The sequence below is a fragment of the Tupaia chinensis genome, unplaced genomic scaffold, assembly GCF_000334495.1.
Source record: "Tupaia chinensis unplaced genomic scaffold, TupChi_1.0 Scaffold000425_1, whole genome shotgun sequence".
Classification (NCBI taxonomy): domain Eukaryota; kingdom Metazoa; phylum Chordata; class Mammalia; order Scandentia; family Tupaiidae; genus Tupaia; species Tupaia belangeri.
In genome coordinates this window covers 2,373,341-2,391,896 of record NW_006159930.1, presented here as the reverse complement: position 1 = coordinate 2,391,896, position 18,556 = coordinate 2,373,341, and the positions used below count along the sequence as shown (strand labels likewise).

At 41.1% G+C, this 18,556-nt stretch overlaps 1 protein-coding gene across 2 annotated transcripts in view; it reads left to right on the top strand.

Moving 5' to 3' along the window:
- The window catches only part of LOC102490783 (cytochrome P450 2J2), a 31,586-nt gene that overhangs the window by 12,354 nt on the left and 676 nt on the right, over positions 1 to 18,556 (top strand). Inside the window, exons 2-8 of one of the 2 annotated variants that reach the window (XM_006154915.3) lie at positions 2,615 to 2,777; positions 5,639 to 5,788; positions 6,441 to 6,601; positions 8,893 to 9,069; positions 10,835 to 10,976; positions 13,418 to 13,605; positions 15,939 to 16,077. In XM_006154915.3, coding sequence (XP_006154977.1) covers positions 2,615 to 2,777; positions 5,639 to 5,788; positions 6,441 to 6,601; positions 8,893 to 9,069; positions 10,835 to 10,976; positions 13,418 to 13,605; positions 15,939 to 16,077 — 1,120 coding nt within the window. The remainder of the gene's footprint in view (positions 1 to 2,614; positions 2,778 to 5,638; positions 5,789 to 6,440; positions 6,602 to 8,892; positions 9,070 to 10,834; positions 10,977 to 13,417; positions 13,606 to 15,938; positions 16,078 to 18,556) is intronic. The other variant, XM_027774372.1, reaches the window with a different exon arrangement.

The following is an 18,556-nucleotide window of genomic DNA, read 5'->3' as shown; positions in this document are numbered from 1 at the left end:
TTTTTTGAGAGGTTTTCACTATAGGGCGCATGCACTTGCCAGACAGAGAGAGAGAGACAGAGAGAGAGAAAGTGAGAAATCACCCCCCAGGGAGGATGGTCATGCCACGATCCCTTCTCCTCCATTCTCCTCTTGGGATCTTGGGCATGCACGCACATGCGCCCGGTGTGAGTTTTAAGCCACGAGGTCCAGGACTGAACCGTGGTCGACTACGTGGGAGTCCAGCGACATAGCCATTACGCTAACTGCTGGTCCCCAGATACTCTCTTGATCATCTGATCCTAGTCAAGCAATTGGCTGATACAGTGCTCCTAAGAATTGTTAGGCATCTCCATAATCAATATCCAGGTCCAAGAGATCATGGATGTGTCGTGTTTACACAGTTCTGTTGAATTTCATGGGTAGAGAGCTGGTAGAGCTAAAACTCTGAAAAAGTTTATTTTAGTACATTGTAACAGAGTGCTGAGTTCTTCCCAAGTATAAAACCAAGATTCTAGGTAGTGTACATTGTCAGTTAGAAGTCATTTAACTTGGGGCTGGCAGGCATGGTGGTTAAGGGTGTTGGACTCCCTCATGGCTGACCATGGTTCGAGTCCTGAACTTTCCCAGTTTCCCGTTCTCTCTCTCTCTCTGTCTGTCTCTCTCTCTCTCTCGCTCTGTCTCGTCTTTCTCACTGTGTCCCTCTCTGGTCAAATTAAAATAAATAAATAAATAAAGTTAAATAAAATAATTCTTTTTTTAAAAAAAAGTCACTTAGCTTACCTTGAGATTTTTTTCCCGTCATTTCTAAACCATTCTTACCAACTATTGTAAATTAGTCAAGAAATCTTTCTTATGAAGTTCATCTAGACATTCAGCAAGATGAAAAAAAAATAACTACATGATTTGAATGGATTTATTATTACCATTTCTTAAAAGCAAAAATGTGTACATTGGAGACACACTAACTTGAGATTGAATTTTGGTTCTGTCTTTCCTAGCAAGACAGAACATAGATTTTGCTGGAGATGAACCAAGATTGATGGAGGGCCTGAACTGAAAGAATGATGAAAGGACTACATGCAGTCTCGGTGTTTAACACGGGAACAGGAAGAAGGGATAAAACTGACTTCATTGTATCTGCTCTGATGGAGGCTGTGTGACCCCAGGGCTCTAAGAGTGACACGGTGGAGTGTTAGTACATGGAGATCAAGATCAGAGGAGGGCTGACAGCCACATGGAGGAAATGGGCCTTCCATTTGACACCATTGTGTGCAGCTAGACATAGATGGACAGGCAAAGGTGGTGTGGGGTCTCTTTAGTGCATTTGCTTAAATAAGCAGCTTGAAAAGGAACTAGGTTAGTGACCATCACTGTCATCCACCCATCTTGCACAAACCTGCACATTCGTGTGGATTCCTGAACATACAGACTCTTGCACTCTCTCTCTCCCTCTTCCCTGCCCTTACTCTGTCATTCTCATTCTCACTTTTATTCTCTCCCTTCAGCTAAACTCTGTGGTCCTGGAACCATCTCAGGTTCATGTCCTTGTCCTCAGTCCTTGCACAGTGCCTGGCAGATTGCCTCGACCACTCAAAAGCTTTGTCACCTTGGATATGTTTCTCCAGCTATGACTCATTTTCTTTCTCTGATGAACAGGGAAAATCATTACCACTGTAGGGTGGTTGTGAGGTTAATGAGACAAAACATGAAAGATTCTTAATAGGGCCCAAGGGAACATGGCCATCTGAGACCTACAGTGCCGTCCTCCTACACACAGCAGGCCGTGGTCCTCTAGCCATCGTGAGTGCACGCTGATATTCCTTTGTACACAGAGCTCTTTCATTCTCAGAGACTCTATGTGGCTCCATGCCCAGAACCAGAAAACAAAGTGCCTTTTGCATTGCTGTTTTTCCTTCCTCACAGGACCCTTTGAGGGAGGCATAATCTTCTGCCTTTGATTGGCTGGGGAGCAGAAGCTTAAAAAGGGAAGCCATTTCCCAGAAGCCCACAACTTAGGAACTATAAAGCCAAGATTGTCAGAAAACTTCAGAGTTACAATGCGTTTCTCCACACCTGGCCACCACACTATGTACTTCCTATTATCTAACATGTGTTCCTATTTTCTATGCCTTGTCTAGGAAGGGAGAATTCTCTTCTGGATAAACAGATTAGTTACTTAGGACTCCATGCTTGCTACACCAGCTTTACACTAACCGTATCTTGGTCTTCTTTGGTAGGTCAGATATGCTGTATTTTCTGCCTTCCCTAGACTCTAAGATGCTTGATTTTAGAGACCTCATTTATTTTATTACAGTGTTAACTTCAGACCTTGTTCTGGGGACACATGATGAATATTCACTCAACTCATGTTGGTTAAATACATGATAAAATATTTTATAAGGAAACTTCTACATGCTACAGTGAATTGACTCTAAGTCAAGTTGAGAACAGGGGAAAAGGAAATAGAAACATTCCTGTCAGACCCAGGTGCACATTCCCCACCCCCCCAACACACACACACACACACACACAAGCACACAGTCCCCTCAGTATGAGCTCCTCAGTTCCGTACACACACCCTCTATTCATGAACACATAGACAAGTGCATATTCAACTGTGACTATTTTTCAGTTTGTGAAGAAATATGGGAACCTTATGAGTCTGCAGCTTGGCGATGTGTCTTCAGTTGTTATCAGTGGATTACCCTTAATCAAAGATGTCCTTGTCCACATGGACACAAACTTTGTGAACCGCCCCATCAACCCCATTCGAGAACGTGTCTTTAAGAAGAATGGTAAGTTTCTTGACCAATGTAATGTGTACGTTTGACATTCCTATGGTCTGTTCAAGGTACCTCTCTGACTGTAACTTTCTAAAATCCCCATAAACCAGCCCAGAATTATAATATGATAAGGATTATAAAATTCCTGCAATTAAGGGAAGCTGGGTGCTCATATTTGCTCAAAGAGGGCACCCCCTCGAGGATCTGGCAGGGTCAGCCCTAATAGAAGTTTGGGAGAAGTCACATGTCCTGCGCCAACTCAGTCTATGTGCTTTGACTGCGAAGTAATCACATTACCCAGCTGTAACAGAGGAAGACGCAGTGTGTTCTGTTTCTGCTTACCCCTTCCAGACGGCGTCCTTGGGAAAATGAGGTCTATCTGCTTTCTTCTGCTGCTGTGGCTTCTTGCCTCTAATTCCTTAGACTTTGTGATTAAGGCCATGCCCCACAAGTTGTCTCAAGATTTCCAGTCTATGTTATAACAGGTTGGCATGAGAACTTAAGATTATTCTCATTAAATAAAGCAAAATATTTAAAAACTGAAATTTAAACATCTCAAAACGATCACTCTATCAAGGCACTTTATAATTCAGATACTCTGTAATTCCTCCTTGAAATATTTCATCAATTAATCCTACATACATCTGTATTATCTGCCATGGGAAGCATGGTGTGGGTACTTTGTCAGCACGATAGGTAAAATCCATGTTTTTATGTAATGTATGCTCCACTGAGAAAAAGATGGTATCAATGAACTATAATCATTAAAATCCTATAGTGTTATGAAGATAACTGTAAGGCACACTTATTAGGCTCCTTTAATGTAGTCCTGAGATTTAGTAAAAGGTAATGTAAGTAAGTGACAACTCATTTAATAAAGTGAAGGAACTATTAGGCAGAGGAAATAGGATATGAAAAGTCTCCAAGGTGAGAAAAAGGCCAGAGAACTTGAGGAATTAAAAAAGTAGTCAGTCGGGACCAGCAGTTAGCGTAATGGCTATGTCGCTGGACTCCCACGTAGTCGACCGCGGTTCGAGTCCCGGACCCAGTGGCTTAAACTCACGCCGGGCGCGTGTACGTGCGTGCCCAAGATCCCAAGAGGAGAATGGAGGAGAAGAGATTGCGGCATGAACATCCCCCCTGGGGGGTGATTTCTTGCTTTCTGTCTCTATGTCTCTCTCTGTGTCTGGCAAGTGCACGTGCCCTATAGCGAAAACCTCTCCCCCCCCAAAAAAAAAGATATTCATGGAGTAAACCTAACAAGATATAATGACCTAGATATAAGGAGAACGAGGTGCTGAGGTGACACCAATGGTAGATGGTGGAAAGGAGAAACACTTAAAAAGAGGAGAAGGTGTTTGGTTTGACTTGGCTTGGGTGGAGTGTTGTATGAAGAAAATAATAAATGAAATCATGGATATGATGAATTTAAAATGCTTTTATATTGGCAAAGTCAAGCAGGCAGTTGTATTTAGGGGCCTGGAGCTTAGGGCCAGACATAGATGGTCACTATCAAGAGAAATTATATGAATATTAAGAGATAGTAAGAGATTTCCAGAAATGGAATAGAGGGTGAGAAAAGGAAAGACTTTAGAAAAGCAAAGACTTTAGGCCTAATTTTCAAGAACTCTACCATTTCAACATTTGATTGAAAATGAACTAACAAAGAGTATGGGAAGTTTCTGAGAGAACATTGGAAGAAAATATGTGGAGTGCAGTATTCTGAGCACCATTGGAAGGGAAGGACATGAGGAAGATGAAGATTTCCCTGTATTTGACAACACTGAGGGCTGTTTCATTGAATGGTAAAGGCCAAAGCTAGACATTTAAGGGCTGAAGAGTACTCTTCAAGTGAATAAATGTAAAGTGGCCTGGCATTATCTTCTATAAAACATACAATGGTCTGTTGACTACACCATTTTTTTCTTTGCCATGTTATTCTTTCTGTATAGAATATTCAATCCTCTTTCTTTTATTTTTCTCCTCCTTCTTCCTTCCTTCCTTCCTTCTTTCCTTCCTTCCTTTCTTCCTTCCTTCCTTTTTTTCTTTCCTTTCCTTTCTTTTATTACCAGGGAATACATGCACTTGTCAGAGAGAGAAAGCATACTTCTTAATGGGATGTAGCCACACCACAATCCTTCTTTCCTCCATTTCTTCATTTTTTCAGGATTTGGGGCATGCATGCATATCCTCCCACTGTGTCTTTCAAACTGCAGGAACCAGGACTTAGTCTTGGTTGGCCTTGTAAGGTTTGGATCCCCACGTATAGCACTTTATCACTGTCCTACGAGGCTGATCTTCCCTCTTTCCTTTCTTGAATCAGTTCATCATTTTTTAGGGTCTAGTTTAAATAAGACCACTTCTATAAAACTTTTTTGTACCTCTTTAAGAGTATGGAGTTTGTCTTATCTATGAGTCCTTTCAGGCATTTAGTGTAACATAAATACTTAACTAATATAACTAATGACGAAGCATGGACTTTGGAATCAAGCAGACCTAAATATGAATGCATGGTTAGGTGCTTACTCACTGTGTGATCTTATGAAGTTTATTTAGCTTTATCTTCTGTTCCTCAGTTTTCTCACTAGTGAAATGGTGGGGAGGGGGGTGGTAATCATTGTACCTACCCTAGAGAGTTTCTGTGAACACTAAAGTACATAGTGTATGTTGAAAAATATTTACCAAAGTGCTGACACTGAAGGCAATCGCTAAACATTAGCCATTATATCCACTGCTTTGGGATTATGTGTCGGAACAATGTTCAAGTGTCTTAATGTTTTTCTCCTTTCTATCTGACACACATCCCTGTACCATTTGCTGGATGTTCATATTATAAAATCAGAATGTCAGAATGCTGGCTTTGTTTTTCCCAGGACTGATCATGTCCAATGGCCAGGTATGGAAGGAGCAAAGAAGGTTCACCCTGATGACACTCAGGAACTTTGGTTTAGGAAAGAAGAGCCTAGAGGAGCGCATTCAGGAGGAGGCCCACTACCTCGCTGAGGCAATGAAGGAGGAGAATGGTGAGTATTTCACAGGATAGCACATGAGACTGTGGCCTGTTCATTTATTAAACAGACACTTTTGTTTTCTTAATATTTTTCTTTCTTTCCTTTCTTTATTTTTTCCCCATAGGGTTCATGTGTTCACCAGAGAGAGGGAAAGGGAAAAATCGCCTCTCAGGGAGGTGGTCATGCTGCATTCCCATCTCTTCCATTCTCCTCTCAGTATTTTGGGTGTGTGCACACACACACTCAACATGATTTTCAAGCCACCAAGTTTAGGAGTTGAGCCATGATTGGCCATGTAGGAATTTAGCACTTTAACAACTATACCACCTACTAGCCCAAACAGATACTTATTAAGTGCCTAATTGCTTGTCCTGTGCCCAGTCCTGGGCTAGGCACTAAGGATAGATCAATGAACAACTAACTGTGACCCTGCCCTCAAAGAGTTCTAGAATACTGAGTTTAATTCCTGGCCATCAGTTTGACTTATCTTGCATTGACCTACTTTTCTCTGCATGTTATGCCCGGCATAGGGTGTCAAGCCAGAGCATCTTAGGTGGTTCCATAGTAGATATATCTTACATCATATGGAGTAGATGCTCAGTAGTAAATAGAAACAAACAATCTGAAGAATTCATTTCCTTCTTCCACCTTCCTCCTCCTCTAGGACAGCCCTTTGACCCTCACTTCAAAATAAACAATGCAGTTTCCAATGTAATTTGCTCCATCACCTTTGGGAAGCGCTTTGAATACCAAGATAGTGAGTTTCAGGAGCTGCTGAAGCTACTGGATGAAGCCACATTTCTGGAGGCTTCAATGCTATGTGAGGTAAGGCAGTTCTTCCAAATCTGTGTTAAGGATCCTGGGACAGATGTCAACTACAAATGGATTCTTTTGGTTTGTTTGTTTGTTTTTTTTAAGCTACAATATAACATTTAAAAATTAAGGTAAACACACACTTATTTGAAATCTAGCTGTTAACATCAGTATTTTTGTATGTATTTGTATAAGACTAAATATCCACAAGAAACATTTCCAATATTCTTGTAAAGTATTTCAGATGATATATACCTATACAGATATGTTGTTCTGCTTTAAAAGAATATCGGTATTGGCACTATCTTTGAGTCCCTTCTCTCTATGGTCTTCCCCAACCCATCCATCTCCCTTCTCCTCTTGGGGTGCTGTTCTGTGTCTAGTTCTTGGTGTGCTGTGGGAAAACAGATACTGAGGAAGGAAAACACAGCACTCTGGAGAGAAAAAAGGAGAACTCTTTAGTCCATAGTGGTGCATGGATGAATCTCCAGCCCACCTGGGGGTTAAGCACAGTCTTTTATGGGTGAATTGGGGAGGGACGGTTTCAGCTTGGAGTGTCCTCTCAGGAAGGGCCTCAGTGTCTGCTCTAACACAGAGCTGGCAGAGAAGCAGGAAATCAAGGCCTGCAAGCTCAGGGGAAGGGTAGCTAACTTGCAGGGGACCAGAAAGCCTAGGCAGCTATCAGCCCTGGGCATTTCAAGGCCACTCACAAGTTTCTCTATATCAGAACAGAGAGTTCAGGCCATTATCAGACTTGAGTTGCTCCAGATCAGTTGATCAGCTTGTTTGGAGATTCATTGGTGTTGGTTGCTCTTTCGGTAATGCCGATGAGTATTCCATTGTGTGACTATACTGATGTTTATTTATCTATTCTCTATTGATGGACTTTTGGGTTATTCCCAGTTTGGGATGCTATCAATCACGCTTCCATGACATTCTAGTACAAATATTTGTGCTGGCACATCTGTTCATTTCTGTTGTACATACATTTGGACACAAAAGCTGCCTAAAGATTTACGAACTTTGCACTGTTTACATACCCACCAACACTTGATATTATCAATCTTCTAATCATAGGGGGTCACTGTTTAGGGTTCAGACCTCTTCTCTTCCTTGTTTGGGGCCTTGTACTCCAATTTTTGTCCCTTTAAGCCAGTGAGTCTGTCTAAAACTCAGCTAAACGTTTCAGTTTCTCAGCCACTTTCCTGAATTTGAACACTTCCTGGGGGAAAATCCACCCTAGTTGTTGAATTTACCCTCTTGAGCTTTCCCCTCCTAAGCCTTATCCTTGAAATTGCCTCACCACCTCAGTATGTGTTTGTGTGTGTATTGATGTGAGTTTTTTATTTTAATAATGTTTTGGATTGTCATTAAAAGTGTTGATCTTCAATCACTTTACCTGCCATACCATAATTAATATATATATATATATATATATATATATATCTTAAGGAGTAGCAACTGCAATGGAATGCCCTTGATGTGATCACAGAGGTTGTTATGACTAGACTGTAGATAGTAAGAGTAAGATGGCAGGGAGAGATGGAAAAGAGGAGATAGGAATGTATAGATTCCAGCTCTGTAGGGTTTACACACCTGAGGAATGGTATAAGACTTTTCTTTCTTTTCTTTTCTTTTTTTTGGAGAGGTTTTTGCTATAGGGTGCGTGCACTCACCAGAAAGACAGAGAGAGACAGAGAGACAGAAAGCGAGAAATCACCCCCCAGAAGGGATGGCCATGCTGCAATCCCTTCTCCTCCTTTCTCCTCTTGGGATCTTGGGCACGTACGCACACATGCCCGGTGTGAGTTTAAGCCATTGGGTCCAGGACTCGAACCGCGGTCGACTAAATGGGAGTCCAACAACATAGCCATTACACCAAGTGCTGGTCCCAAGACTCTTTCTGAGTGTATTGGAAAGCTACTGGAAGATTGAGAAATTAGGAGTAAAATAGTATGGCTAACCTGTTCAATGATCCGTCTATGAGATCTGTGCAAAGGAGGCTGGGATTGGAATTAAGAAAGGAATCAGGAAAACTGTTGAGCACTGTTACAATAGCCAGGTAAGAAATATCAGTGATTTCTACTAGGGTGGCAAGCAGTTGTGGTGGTAAGAAGTAGTTTAAGGATGAATGTATTTTGCATGGACAGTTGAAATAGTAGCTAAGAAAGGGAAGGGAGATAAAAGAAGCCCAAGATTTAGACAGATAAAATAGATTGAAAAAGAAGATTGTTTCTGTTGTCTTAAAAGGTGGGAAAGTGGTACCCTATAATCTCCACGATTGTTTTGTTTCTCTCAATTAGCTCTACAATATCTTCCCACGGATAATGAGATTCCTTCCTGGACCCCACCAAACTCTCTTCAAAAACTGGGAAAAACTGAAATCGTTTGTTGCTCATGTGATTGAAAAACATAAGAGAGACTGGAATCCTGAGGAAACAAGAGACTTTATTGATGCTTACCTCAAGGAAATGGCAAAGGTGAAGAAAACAAAGTTGTTTTCTGTGTTTTGTTGTGAAAAAACAGGGGTAAATTACTTTCCATTTGCTGCTCCAACCGATCACCATGACCTTTGTCACTTACAGCAGCACAGATTTATTTTTTCAGATAGCAGAAATCTGAAGTCAGATTCACTGGGCTAAATCAGGGTGTTGGCAGGTGGCTCCTATTGGAGGCTCTAGATCTCTAGATCGAGATCTGTTTCTGTGACTTTTCCAGCTTCTAGAAGCTTTTTTTTTTTTTTTTTTTTTTTATTGGAGAGGTTTTTGCTATAGGGCGCGTGTGCTCACCAGACAGACAGAGACAGAAAGCGAGAAATCACCCCCCAGGGGGGATGGTCACGCTGCAATCCCTTCTCATCCATTCTCCTCTCGGGATCTTGGGCACGCATGCACATGCGCCCGGTGTGAGTTTTAAGCCACCGGGTCCGGGACATGAACCGTGGTCGACTATGTGGGAATCGAGCGACATAGCCATCACACTAACTGGGTTGTTTTTTTTAGAAGGTTTTGATAGTCCCTGGCTTGTGACCTCTAGCTTCATTTCCAATGTCTGCATTGTAGTATCTTATCTTCTCTCTGACCCCAGCTTCCATCCTTACATTTTCTCCCTTTGACTTTCACTCTGTAACCTCTCTCAACCTTCTATCAAGACTTTCGTGATCATCCTTAACTCAGAGAGAATCCAAGATAATCTTCTCATCTCCAAATCCTTAACTTAATCAGATCTGCAAAGTTCATTCTGATATCAAGTTCATTCTAGTATAAGTAGGAACATTTAAAAAATATTTTTGCCCTTGTTTTTTGGTTGTTTTTTTTTTTGTATTTTGTTGTTGTTTTGCTTTTGTTTCTGTTTTTGTTCTTAGGTTTTTGCTATTGGACACATGCACTCACTGGAGAAACAGAGAGCGGGAAAGTGAAAAATCACCCTCCCTCCCCAGGGGGATGACCACATCACAGCCTCTTCTCCTCCATTCTCCTCTTGGAATTTTGGGCACATACACACACGTACCTAAAATGCCAATCTAGGACTTTAACCATGTTCAGCCATGTGGGAGCCCAGTAGCCCAACTACCATGCCACCTGCTGGCCCTGTCATCTTAAGGGCTGTATATTGTTTTTGTTTTTTAATTTATAAAACAGAAAGCTGAAGCACAGAGAAGTTAAGTAACTCATCCTAGATCACACAGCTAATGAAAAATATGACTGATCTTGGAAGCTAAGTCTGTTTTTATTTGTCTTCCTTCCCCCCACCCCCCACCCCAGTATATACTAGTAGCTTCTTCCAAATTATTGTCATAAGGAAATAGTTGTGTTGACATTCATACACTTGGGCACTGTACACTTTGGAAGCTAACCAAAAGCTTCCAGCACTTATTGCTATAAACCTCTGCTTCCTTTCTTTTTTGGGGGTGTGGAAGGTGGTAAAGGAGAGTTGTCACAGAGCATGTGTGCTCGGACTGGAGAGTCAGAGAAAGTGAAAATGAAAAATCCCCCCAAGAGTGGATGACCATGCCACAATCCTTTCTTTTCCATTCTCCTCTCAAGATTTTGAACACACATGCACATGTGCCTAGCATAATTTTTCAAGCCACTAGGTCAGGACTCAAACTGTATTAGCCTTGTAAGAGCCCAACCCCTTAACCACCTTGCCACCTACTGGTCCCAACCTGCTCCCTAATATAAAGCTCCAGTGTATTGCATCAATGAATCCCCTGAACGATATTATAAACACTGTCCTTTCTAGTACAAGGGCAATGCTGCTTCAAGTTTTGATGAAGAAAATCTCATCTGCACCACCCTGGACCTCTTCTTTGCTGGAACTGAGACAACTTCTACAACACTGCGTTGGGGTCTGCTTTACCTGGCCATCTACCCCCAAATCCAAGGTGAGTACGTCCATGAGTATGCCTGGTCCCAGGTAGAATCATGTCTCCTGGCACATGCTACCCAAAGTTGGGGTCAGAAGAGAGCATGGTAAAAGGAATGATTGTGAGAGCAATCATGAGATGATGTGACCCTAGGACCTTACGTTTTTTTTTTTTTTCATATTATCTGTCACAATTATGATGAGTCCAAGTGTAACAGAATTCCTGTCCTCAAGAAGCTCTGCATCTAGGAAGGGAAGACTGCGAAGTCAACTGACTTTGTGCTAAGTTCCATGGAAGAGTTATTCCTCATGTGAAAGTCTGATTGAGTCCTTCCCTTCTTTTGAGACAGGGGTCTCTAGCCTTTCTGCCACAAGGAATTGGTTTCATTGAAGAAAATTCTTCCACAGACCAGGAGAAGAGGATGGTTTCAGGATGATTCAAGGCATTACATTTATTATGCGCTTTATTTCTATTATTATTACATTATAACGAAATAATTATACAAGTCACCATAATGCAGTATATGCAACCACTCTCAGTGCTAGCATCACTGCCTCAGCTCCACCTTAGATCATCAGGCATTAGATTCTCATAAGAACTGCATAACTTAGATCCTTCACAGGCACAGTTCACAATAGAGTTTTTGCTCTAGTGAGAATCTAATGCTGCCACTGAAAGGACAGGCATCAGGGCTCAGGCAGTTGTTCATAATACGAGGAAAAGTTTATTAATGGGATATAACATCAATTTAGTGAGACAAGACTGACTTTTTCCTCCTAAAATAAAAACAGAATAGGGAACCAATAGTTAGCATAATGGCTATGCCACTGAACTCTCACATAGTTGACTGCGGTTCGCGTCCCGGACCCGGTGGCTTAAAACTCACACTGGGCACATGTGCGTGCATGCCCAAGATCCCAAGAGGAGAATGGAGGAGAAGGGATTGTGGCATGACCATCCCCCCTGGGGGTGATTTCTCACTTTCTGTCTCTCTCTGTCTTGGCTAACCGCCCCACCCCAAAAAAAAAAAACCTAAAAAAAAAAAAAAAAAAAAAAAAAAAAAAACAGAATAGAAAGGAGCACAGTATTTCCCATGTACTAAGGGTAAGTTTTTTTAATCAAACTTTTTTTTTACACAGAGATATATAATGCATACTTTATATGTGGGAATACTTTATATGCTTTCAGGTTCATGACATAAAATGTATATCCACTGTAGTTTACATTTTTAAAAAAGTTTAAAAGCTACTGAGTTAGAATATATTTATTTAGCTTTTGTAGAGGCTCCAAAATGACAGTGGATTAAGATGATAGAAGTTTACACCCATGTTCATAGCAGGGATCCACAGTAGTCAACATGTGGAAGCAATTCAAGTGTCTTTTGATGGTGAATGGATAAGCAAAATATGTAAAAATGGAATGTCATTCAGCCTTAAAAAGGAAGGAAATGTTGACACATACTAGAATGTAGATGAACCTTGAGGATATCATGCTAAATTCAAGAAGTCAGTCACAAAAACACAAACTCTATATGATGTACTTACTAGTTATTTAGAGTAGCCAAGCTCATAGACAGAATTCAAATGGAGGTAGCTGGGGAGGATACATGGTAGTTGTTTAATGGATATAGAGTTATGGTTATGCAAAATGAAAAAGTTCTGTGCCTTCATTGTACAACATTGTTAATATGATTAATACTAAAAAATTGTGCACATAAAAATAACTAAGATGATAAATTTTATCTGTATTTTTTTCTAATTAAATATTTTTAGTGAAAACCAAAAAAAAAAAAAAAGGTAGAAGTTTACTTCTCTCTTGGGTAAAAATACAAGTCTAAGTGGGACTCAGCAAGGCTTTTAGAATTCTAGCTCTTTCCAACTTATTCTGTTGTGTCTGCAATGATGCTCTTCTTGAAGCTCTCTAGATGGCTTACCACTAGGGCTACCTTTCCACCAAGAGAGAGGAAAAGCTAAATACTGATGTAATGGTATTAGGAGGTGGGACCTTTGGTAGGTAATTAGTTTTTATAACTGGAATTAGCATTCTTATGAAAGAGACTCTGAGAGATGCCTTGGTCCTCCCACCCTAAGGACTAAAAGAGAAAGTGCCATATGTGAACCAGAGAATGGATCCTTCCCAGACAATAAATCAGCTCATGCCTTGACCTTAGACTTCCCAGGCTCCCACATTCAGACAAACAAATGTCTTTTACTTATAAGCTAGCCATGTTGATCCTAGTTATTCCATTCCTTAGCCCAGTCAGCCTCACGGAAAGTATAAAGTTGGCAGTTGTCTAGATACGTCCTTTGAAGGTTTACGAACTAACCAGGTTGAGTTGTTTGCAACTTAGTTAGGAACTGAAATATAATAAATGAGATATGAGAGACAACTCCTACATCTTTTGAAGAAAACATAAATCATTGAAAAATAATAGAATCTCCTGTTTATTTGTTTTCCAGAAAAAGTGCATGCTGAGATTGACAGAGTGCTTGGCCAGTGGCAGCAGCCAAGCATGGCCGTCCGAGAGTCCATGCCCTACACCAACGCCTTCATCCATGAGGTGCAGAGGATGGGCAACATCATCCCTGTGAATGTTCCCAGGGAAGTGACAGTTGATACCACCTTGGCTGGATACCACCTGCCCAAGGTAATTAGGCACTCCCAGCCTCAGATCTCCATCTGTCAAATGGTAGAACTCGAACTTGAAAAGTGACATTTATTTTTACCATAGGAATCTCTTAAGTGGGGAGAGTTATTCAATATTTAACTTAATAAAATTTCTCCTCCATACATGATCTTTAGAAGATTTGTTTCACTAGACATAAATATGTACTGTGGGAAGTGGAGAAGACCCTGGGTCAGATATGTTTAGCAGAGACTGGCTGTTCTTTGCTGGGGATCCTCAGTGTTTTTACTATGGTGAGGAGCTTTGTGAATCTCTGTGGGCACACAGCAGGCAGCAGTTCTCAGACTCTGGCACAAAACTCATTTCTTAATGTTGTAGAGAATCTCCCTGAACTACAGACCTGCCAGAATGAGTTTGGAAGATTTTGCTTCACAATCCTAGGAATATAGAATATTAAAATTTGAAGGGCATCAGAGATCACTTGTGGCAGTAGCACATGAATGCTAGTGTTTCAACATTTTTTTTTCTAGGTTGCACTTATAGACTTATGATAGAGAGCTCACTATATCATTGGGAAGATAATCCAAGTGAGTGCAATATTAAATATTGGAAATGGAGAGGAAGGGTTGAACATATATTAAGTAATGGCTGTGTGTCATGGACTCCCTAGCCTGTTTCTAAATGTCTTAGTCTGTTCCCAGAATAACTCTGATACTCCCATTTTACAAAGTGAGAAGTCAAGGCTCAGAGTTATTATGCTTGCCCGAGACCTCACAACTGCAAAGTGACAAGGGTAGGGTTCAGAACCAGGTCTGTTCTGTTTGTTCCGCAACATGCTCCCATCACCAGAGTAGGTTTACTTTGGCTTTAAAAACATCTCCCTACAATTTTTCTCAGTTGGTCCCTATTGAAATTCCCTGTCTTCGTGAAGGGAATTCTGATGCCACCCACCAAGCTCATGATCTCTGTAGACAGCTCTCCTGTGCACCCTCCTGCCCTGTCTTCACACTGCACCTTAGTAGTTCCTTCTTGTACTTTCTCACCACCTATGTCAGCCTCTGTAGATCTATTCCCATTTTTATAAGTCAGTCTGAGTGTGTTGTACCTAAAGATGATCTGAAGAGGGAGAACCAGAAGGGCATACCTGTTGCACACTGCTTGGTTATTATCCAGGAAGAGCCATCAAAAGCAGTATTTACATTTACTATCTCCTTTTTGATTGACTATCTTGTGGGTGAAGGCTGAAGTCTAAATTCCATAGGTGACTACATTTGTCTAGCAATTCCAGGGAGCCAGCTCAGTTTAATCAGCTTCTTCTGCAACTGGTTCTTAGTGTTTGCATGAATAACTATCCTGGAAACTGAAAAATAAAGATGATGTATCCTACAGAGCCCACAATCATGGCTTTGACATTAGATAGATTTAGTTTGAATCATGGCTCTTCTTCATCCAATGGTGTGACTTTGGGCTTTCTTTAAACCACTGAGAGCTTGAATTTCTTTAGTATAAAAATGCATTAAATCTACCTCACAGGATTCCATTTGGAGGTAAAATGAGATCATGCCTGTGGAACATTTAACCTGCTTTAAGGTGTGAAGCTGACTGAAAGGTGCAGGAGAGAATACAGGACATAGTAAGGAGGCTATTGCATGAGTCTAGGCATGGACGGTGGTATCCTGGACTGGGTGGAAATGAATTGGAGAAATTTAAGGAAAGATAAATTGAAGGAAATATTGACCAGTCTTGCACTATGTTGGATGGAGAAAATGAGGGAAAGTCTCACTGTGGTTGGCTCCTAGGCTTCTTGGTAAGTACCTGGATGGATAGGGGTTCCTTTCTCTGGACTATTTAATTCTGTTTTTAAATATATTGTGGGGAAATAAGTACAGTGTACCAGACACTTGGGAAGATCATGACAGAAACAAATGAATAAAACACTTTTACCTTTGAATACCTGCCACAGTTACAGCTTCAAAAGCAGCTGGGTTGATTTTGGTGGAGTGGACTGACTATAGTATAGCTGTCACATTACTCTTTCATTGATGCATATGTGTGCTTTCCCAGATCCTACACTGACCTGTCCCTATAGAGAAGATCCAATCTGCAATCATGAGGAGCCAAATTTCCCCTGGTAAAATTCCTAGCAGGAAAGTCCAACCCATCATTATATGGTACCCAAAGGAACAGAGGAAGGACTTGGGGGCAGCACTAGAGTCAGGAGAGGATGGGTTAGGGGAGGTGGGGAAGCTCAAAATGTGATCGGGTCCCTGTATGGGAGTCTGAGGATGCTACCCATCTACTGTGTGTATGTTGTATGAGTCAAGTCCTGCCTGAGTCTTTGCTGTCTTCTCTAGGGAACCATGATCCTGACCAATTTGACCGCACTGCACAGGGACCCCACAGAGTGGGCCACCCCTGACACCTTCAATCCGGAACATTTTTTGGAGAATGGACAGTTTAAGAAAAGAGAAGCCTTTCTGCCTTTCTCACTAGGTGAGCTGCAATAAAGATAGATGTGGGAGTGCAGGACCCCTCCCCTGTTCCTTGCGGCCCCTTCTGTGGTGGGAATGTCTCCAGTCACCCCATCCAGTGTGACTCCATCCTGCTGTTGTTGCAGCCCCCAATTCTTTGGGTTGGGCATAACTTCAGACCTCCCTTATTTCCTAAGCCCTCCCTGACCTTGGAGGGAGATTTCAGCTTCTCCTTGTTCTGTTTTCCAGAACACTGAGGACAGATCACCTCTTACACACAAAGAAGACTAGACACCTGGCCTCTATAGAATATTTAAATTCCCCAAGTTCTTTGAAGGCTGCCCATCACACAGAAATAGAGTTTATTTATAATAAGGAGATGGGGAGGCAGCAAGGAAAAGAGGCTGCTTCCCACTACTATGACTCCAAATGCTAGACTGGGATGTACTCTGTAAGACTCCCTGAAGAAGTGCTTTGTCCTTTTAATCTTAGTTACTTTTTTAAAATCAAGTTAGTACATTTATATGGTATACAACTTGAAAGGTAGGGAAGAATGAAACTCTATTTAAGCCAACCATTTCCAAAAGGGTATTTTTAACTTAATAATGAAAAAATTTAGTATATTCCCAGGTATTGAGTTAAATATGTTGCATAGGTTATCTCTAGTAGTTTGTCAATTTCTCAATTCCACATCTATTTTGTGTTGAACGTTCAGCCCTGAAAATAAGACAATGAATGAGACAGAAAATGAAATAACGACAACTGTGTGCATAGAGCTTGTTATAGTGTATGTGTTAGAAGATCTGAATTACTATCAGTTTAGAAACAAGGAATCTTAACCAAGAATGGAAGCTAAAGTCATAAGAGTCATGTGGCAGAGGCAGGACTCAATGCCTACCTCAGTATTATTAAAAATAAACATGTTTTTTTCTAACACTATCTCTTAAAAATTACTAACCACCAAATAGAACACATGCTGTGTAATGCATTATAGTTTGTCTATCATTAATTTAAAATATACATTGATTTCCTGAGACAATACCATTTTCCTGATAACTATCGAAAGGGAGGAACTGGAATTTGCCCTAATGCCTGTGTGACTCCAAAGTCCGTGCTTTCTCACTGCACTGTGCTGCCTTGGACAGATCCAGGCTGATTCTGATGATACCTTCTTTGTCTTTCTTCATCAATAAACACACATATGGCATAGTCGTTAAGGTGCTAGACTCCCATATGGTTGACTATGGTTCAAGTGCTAGACCCAGCAGCTTGAAACTCACACCAGGTACATGTGTGTGTGCACCCAGAATCCTGAGAGGAGAATAGAGAAAGAAGAGATTGTGTCATGGCCATCCCCCCAGGGGGTGATTTCTTACTTTCTGTCTCTCCCTAGACAGAGCATGTGCCTGTAGCAAAAAATCTCTAGAAAAGGGACCAGCAGATGGCATAATGGTTATATCACTGGACTGTCACATAGTTGCCCATGATTTGAGTCCTAGACTCAGCAGCTTAAAACTCACCCTGGGAGCATGTGCGTGTGTGCCCAAAATTTTGAGAGAAGAATGGAAGAGAAGATATTGCAGTGTGGTCATCTCCCTGGGGCGGGGTGGTGGTTTCTTACTTTCTGTCTCTCTGTCTCTCTGGCAAGTGCATGCACCTTACAGCAAAAATATCTCTAAAAAATAAATAAATAAAAATTAAAACTCTTTATAAACCCATACACACACATATATTTTCACCAATCTCTAAAAGAAGTACTTATTTTGCCCCAAACACATGGCTGCAAAGTGGGAGGAGCTGGACGGGATCTGCTCCCTTCTGCCTCCAGTGCACACATAGCAGGAGTGGGATGTGGTCAGGCAAGTGCTGAGTGTGCTCTGTGGGCAGAAGAATCAAGACTCAGACCTAACATTAGATAAAAAAGCCCTCGGGATGTGGAAGGACCTCTGCATATGAAAGGACCCCTCAAGGAGGGGGGTAAAACAGTTCCAATACAGAGGATAATTCAATTCCATGAGATCCCAGCACCAAGAAAGAAAACAAGTCATGAGAAAAGTACTTTAGACTCTCTACTCTTCTGTTGACTTGGATATAGTCTGGACAGTTTTCTAAGGATTGAAAATAACACAGAGTTTTGCTGTTTTGCCATCTGCTTTTGTTGTTGTATTAAGTGATTATTTGGGAAGCTTTTAGACTAGATATCCACTTATTATTATCATTATTATTTATACATTCAATCACTATACATCATTTAGATTGTAAAGAGATTTTACCCAGCATGATACACATCTCAGTCCAGTTGAGAATACTATGCATGTCCTCATCAACAGATAACAAACTATATCTGTGTCCCACAAATATCTTATCTCTCCATTTTTTTTCTCCCAGATCTCCCACTCCTATTGCCCTACAGCCTTCAGCTCCACCCCTGACCCTCACCTGCCTAACTATAGAAACACTGGATTTTGTGATCCGGAAGTTCTCCTTTCTGTGTTTAGTGA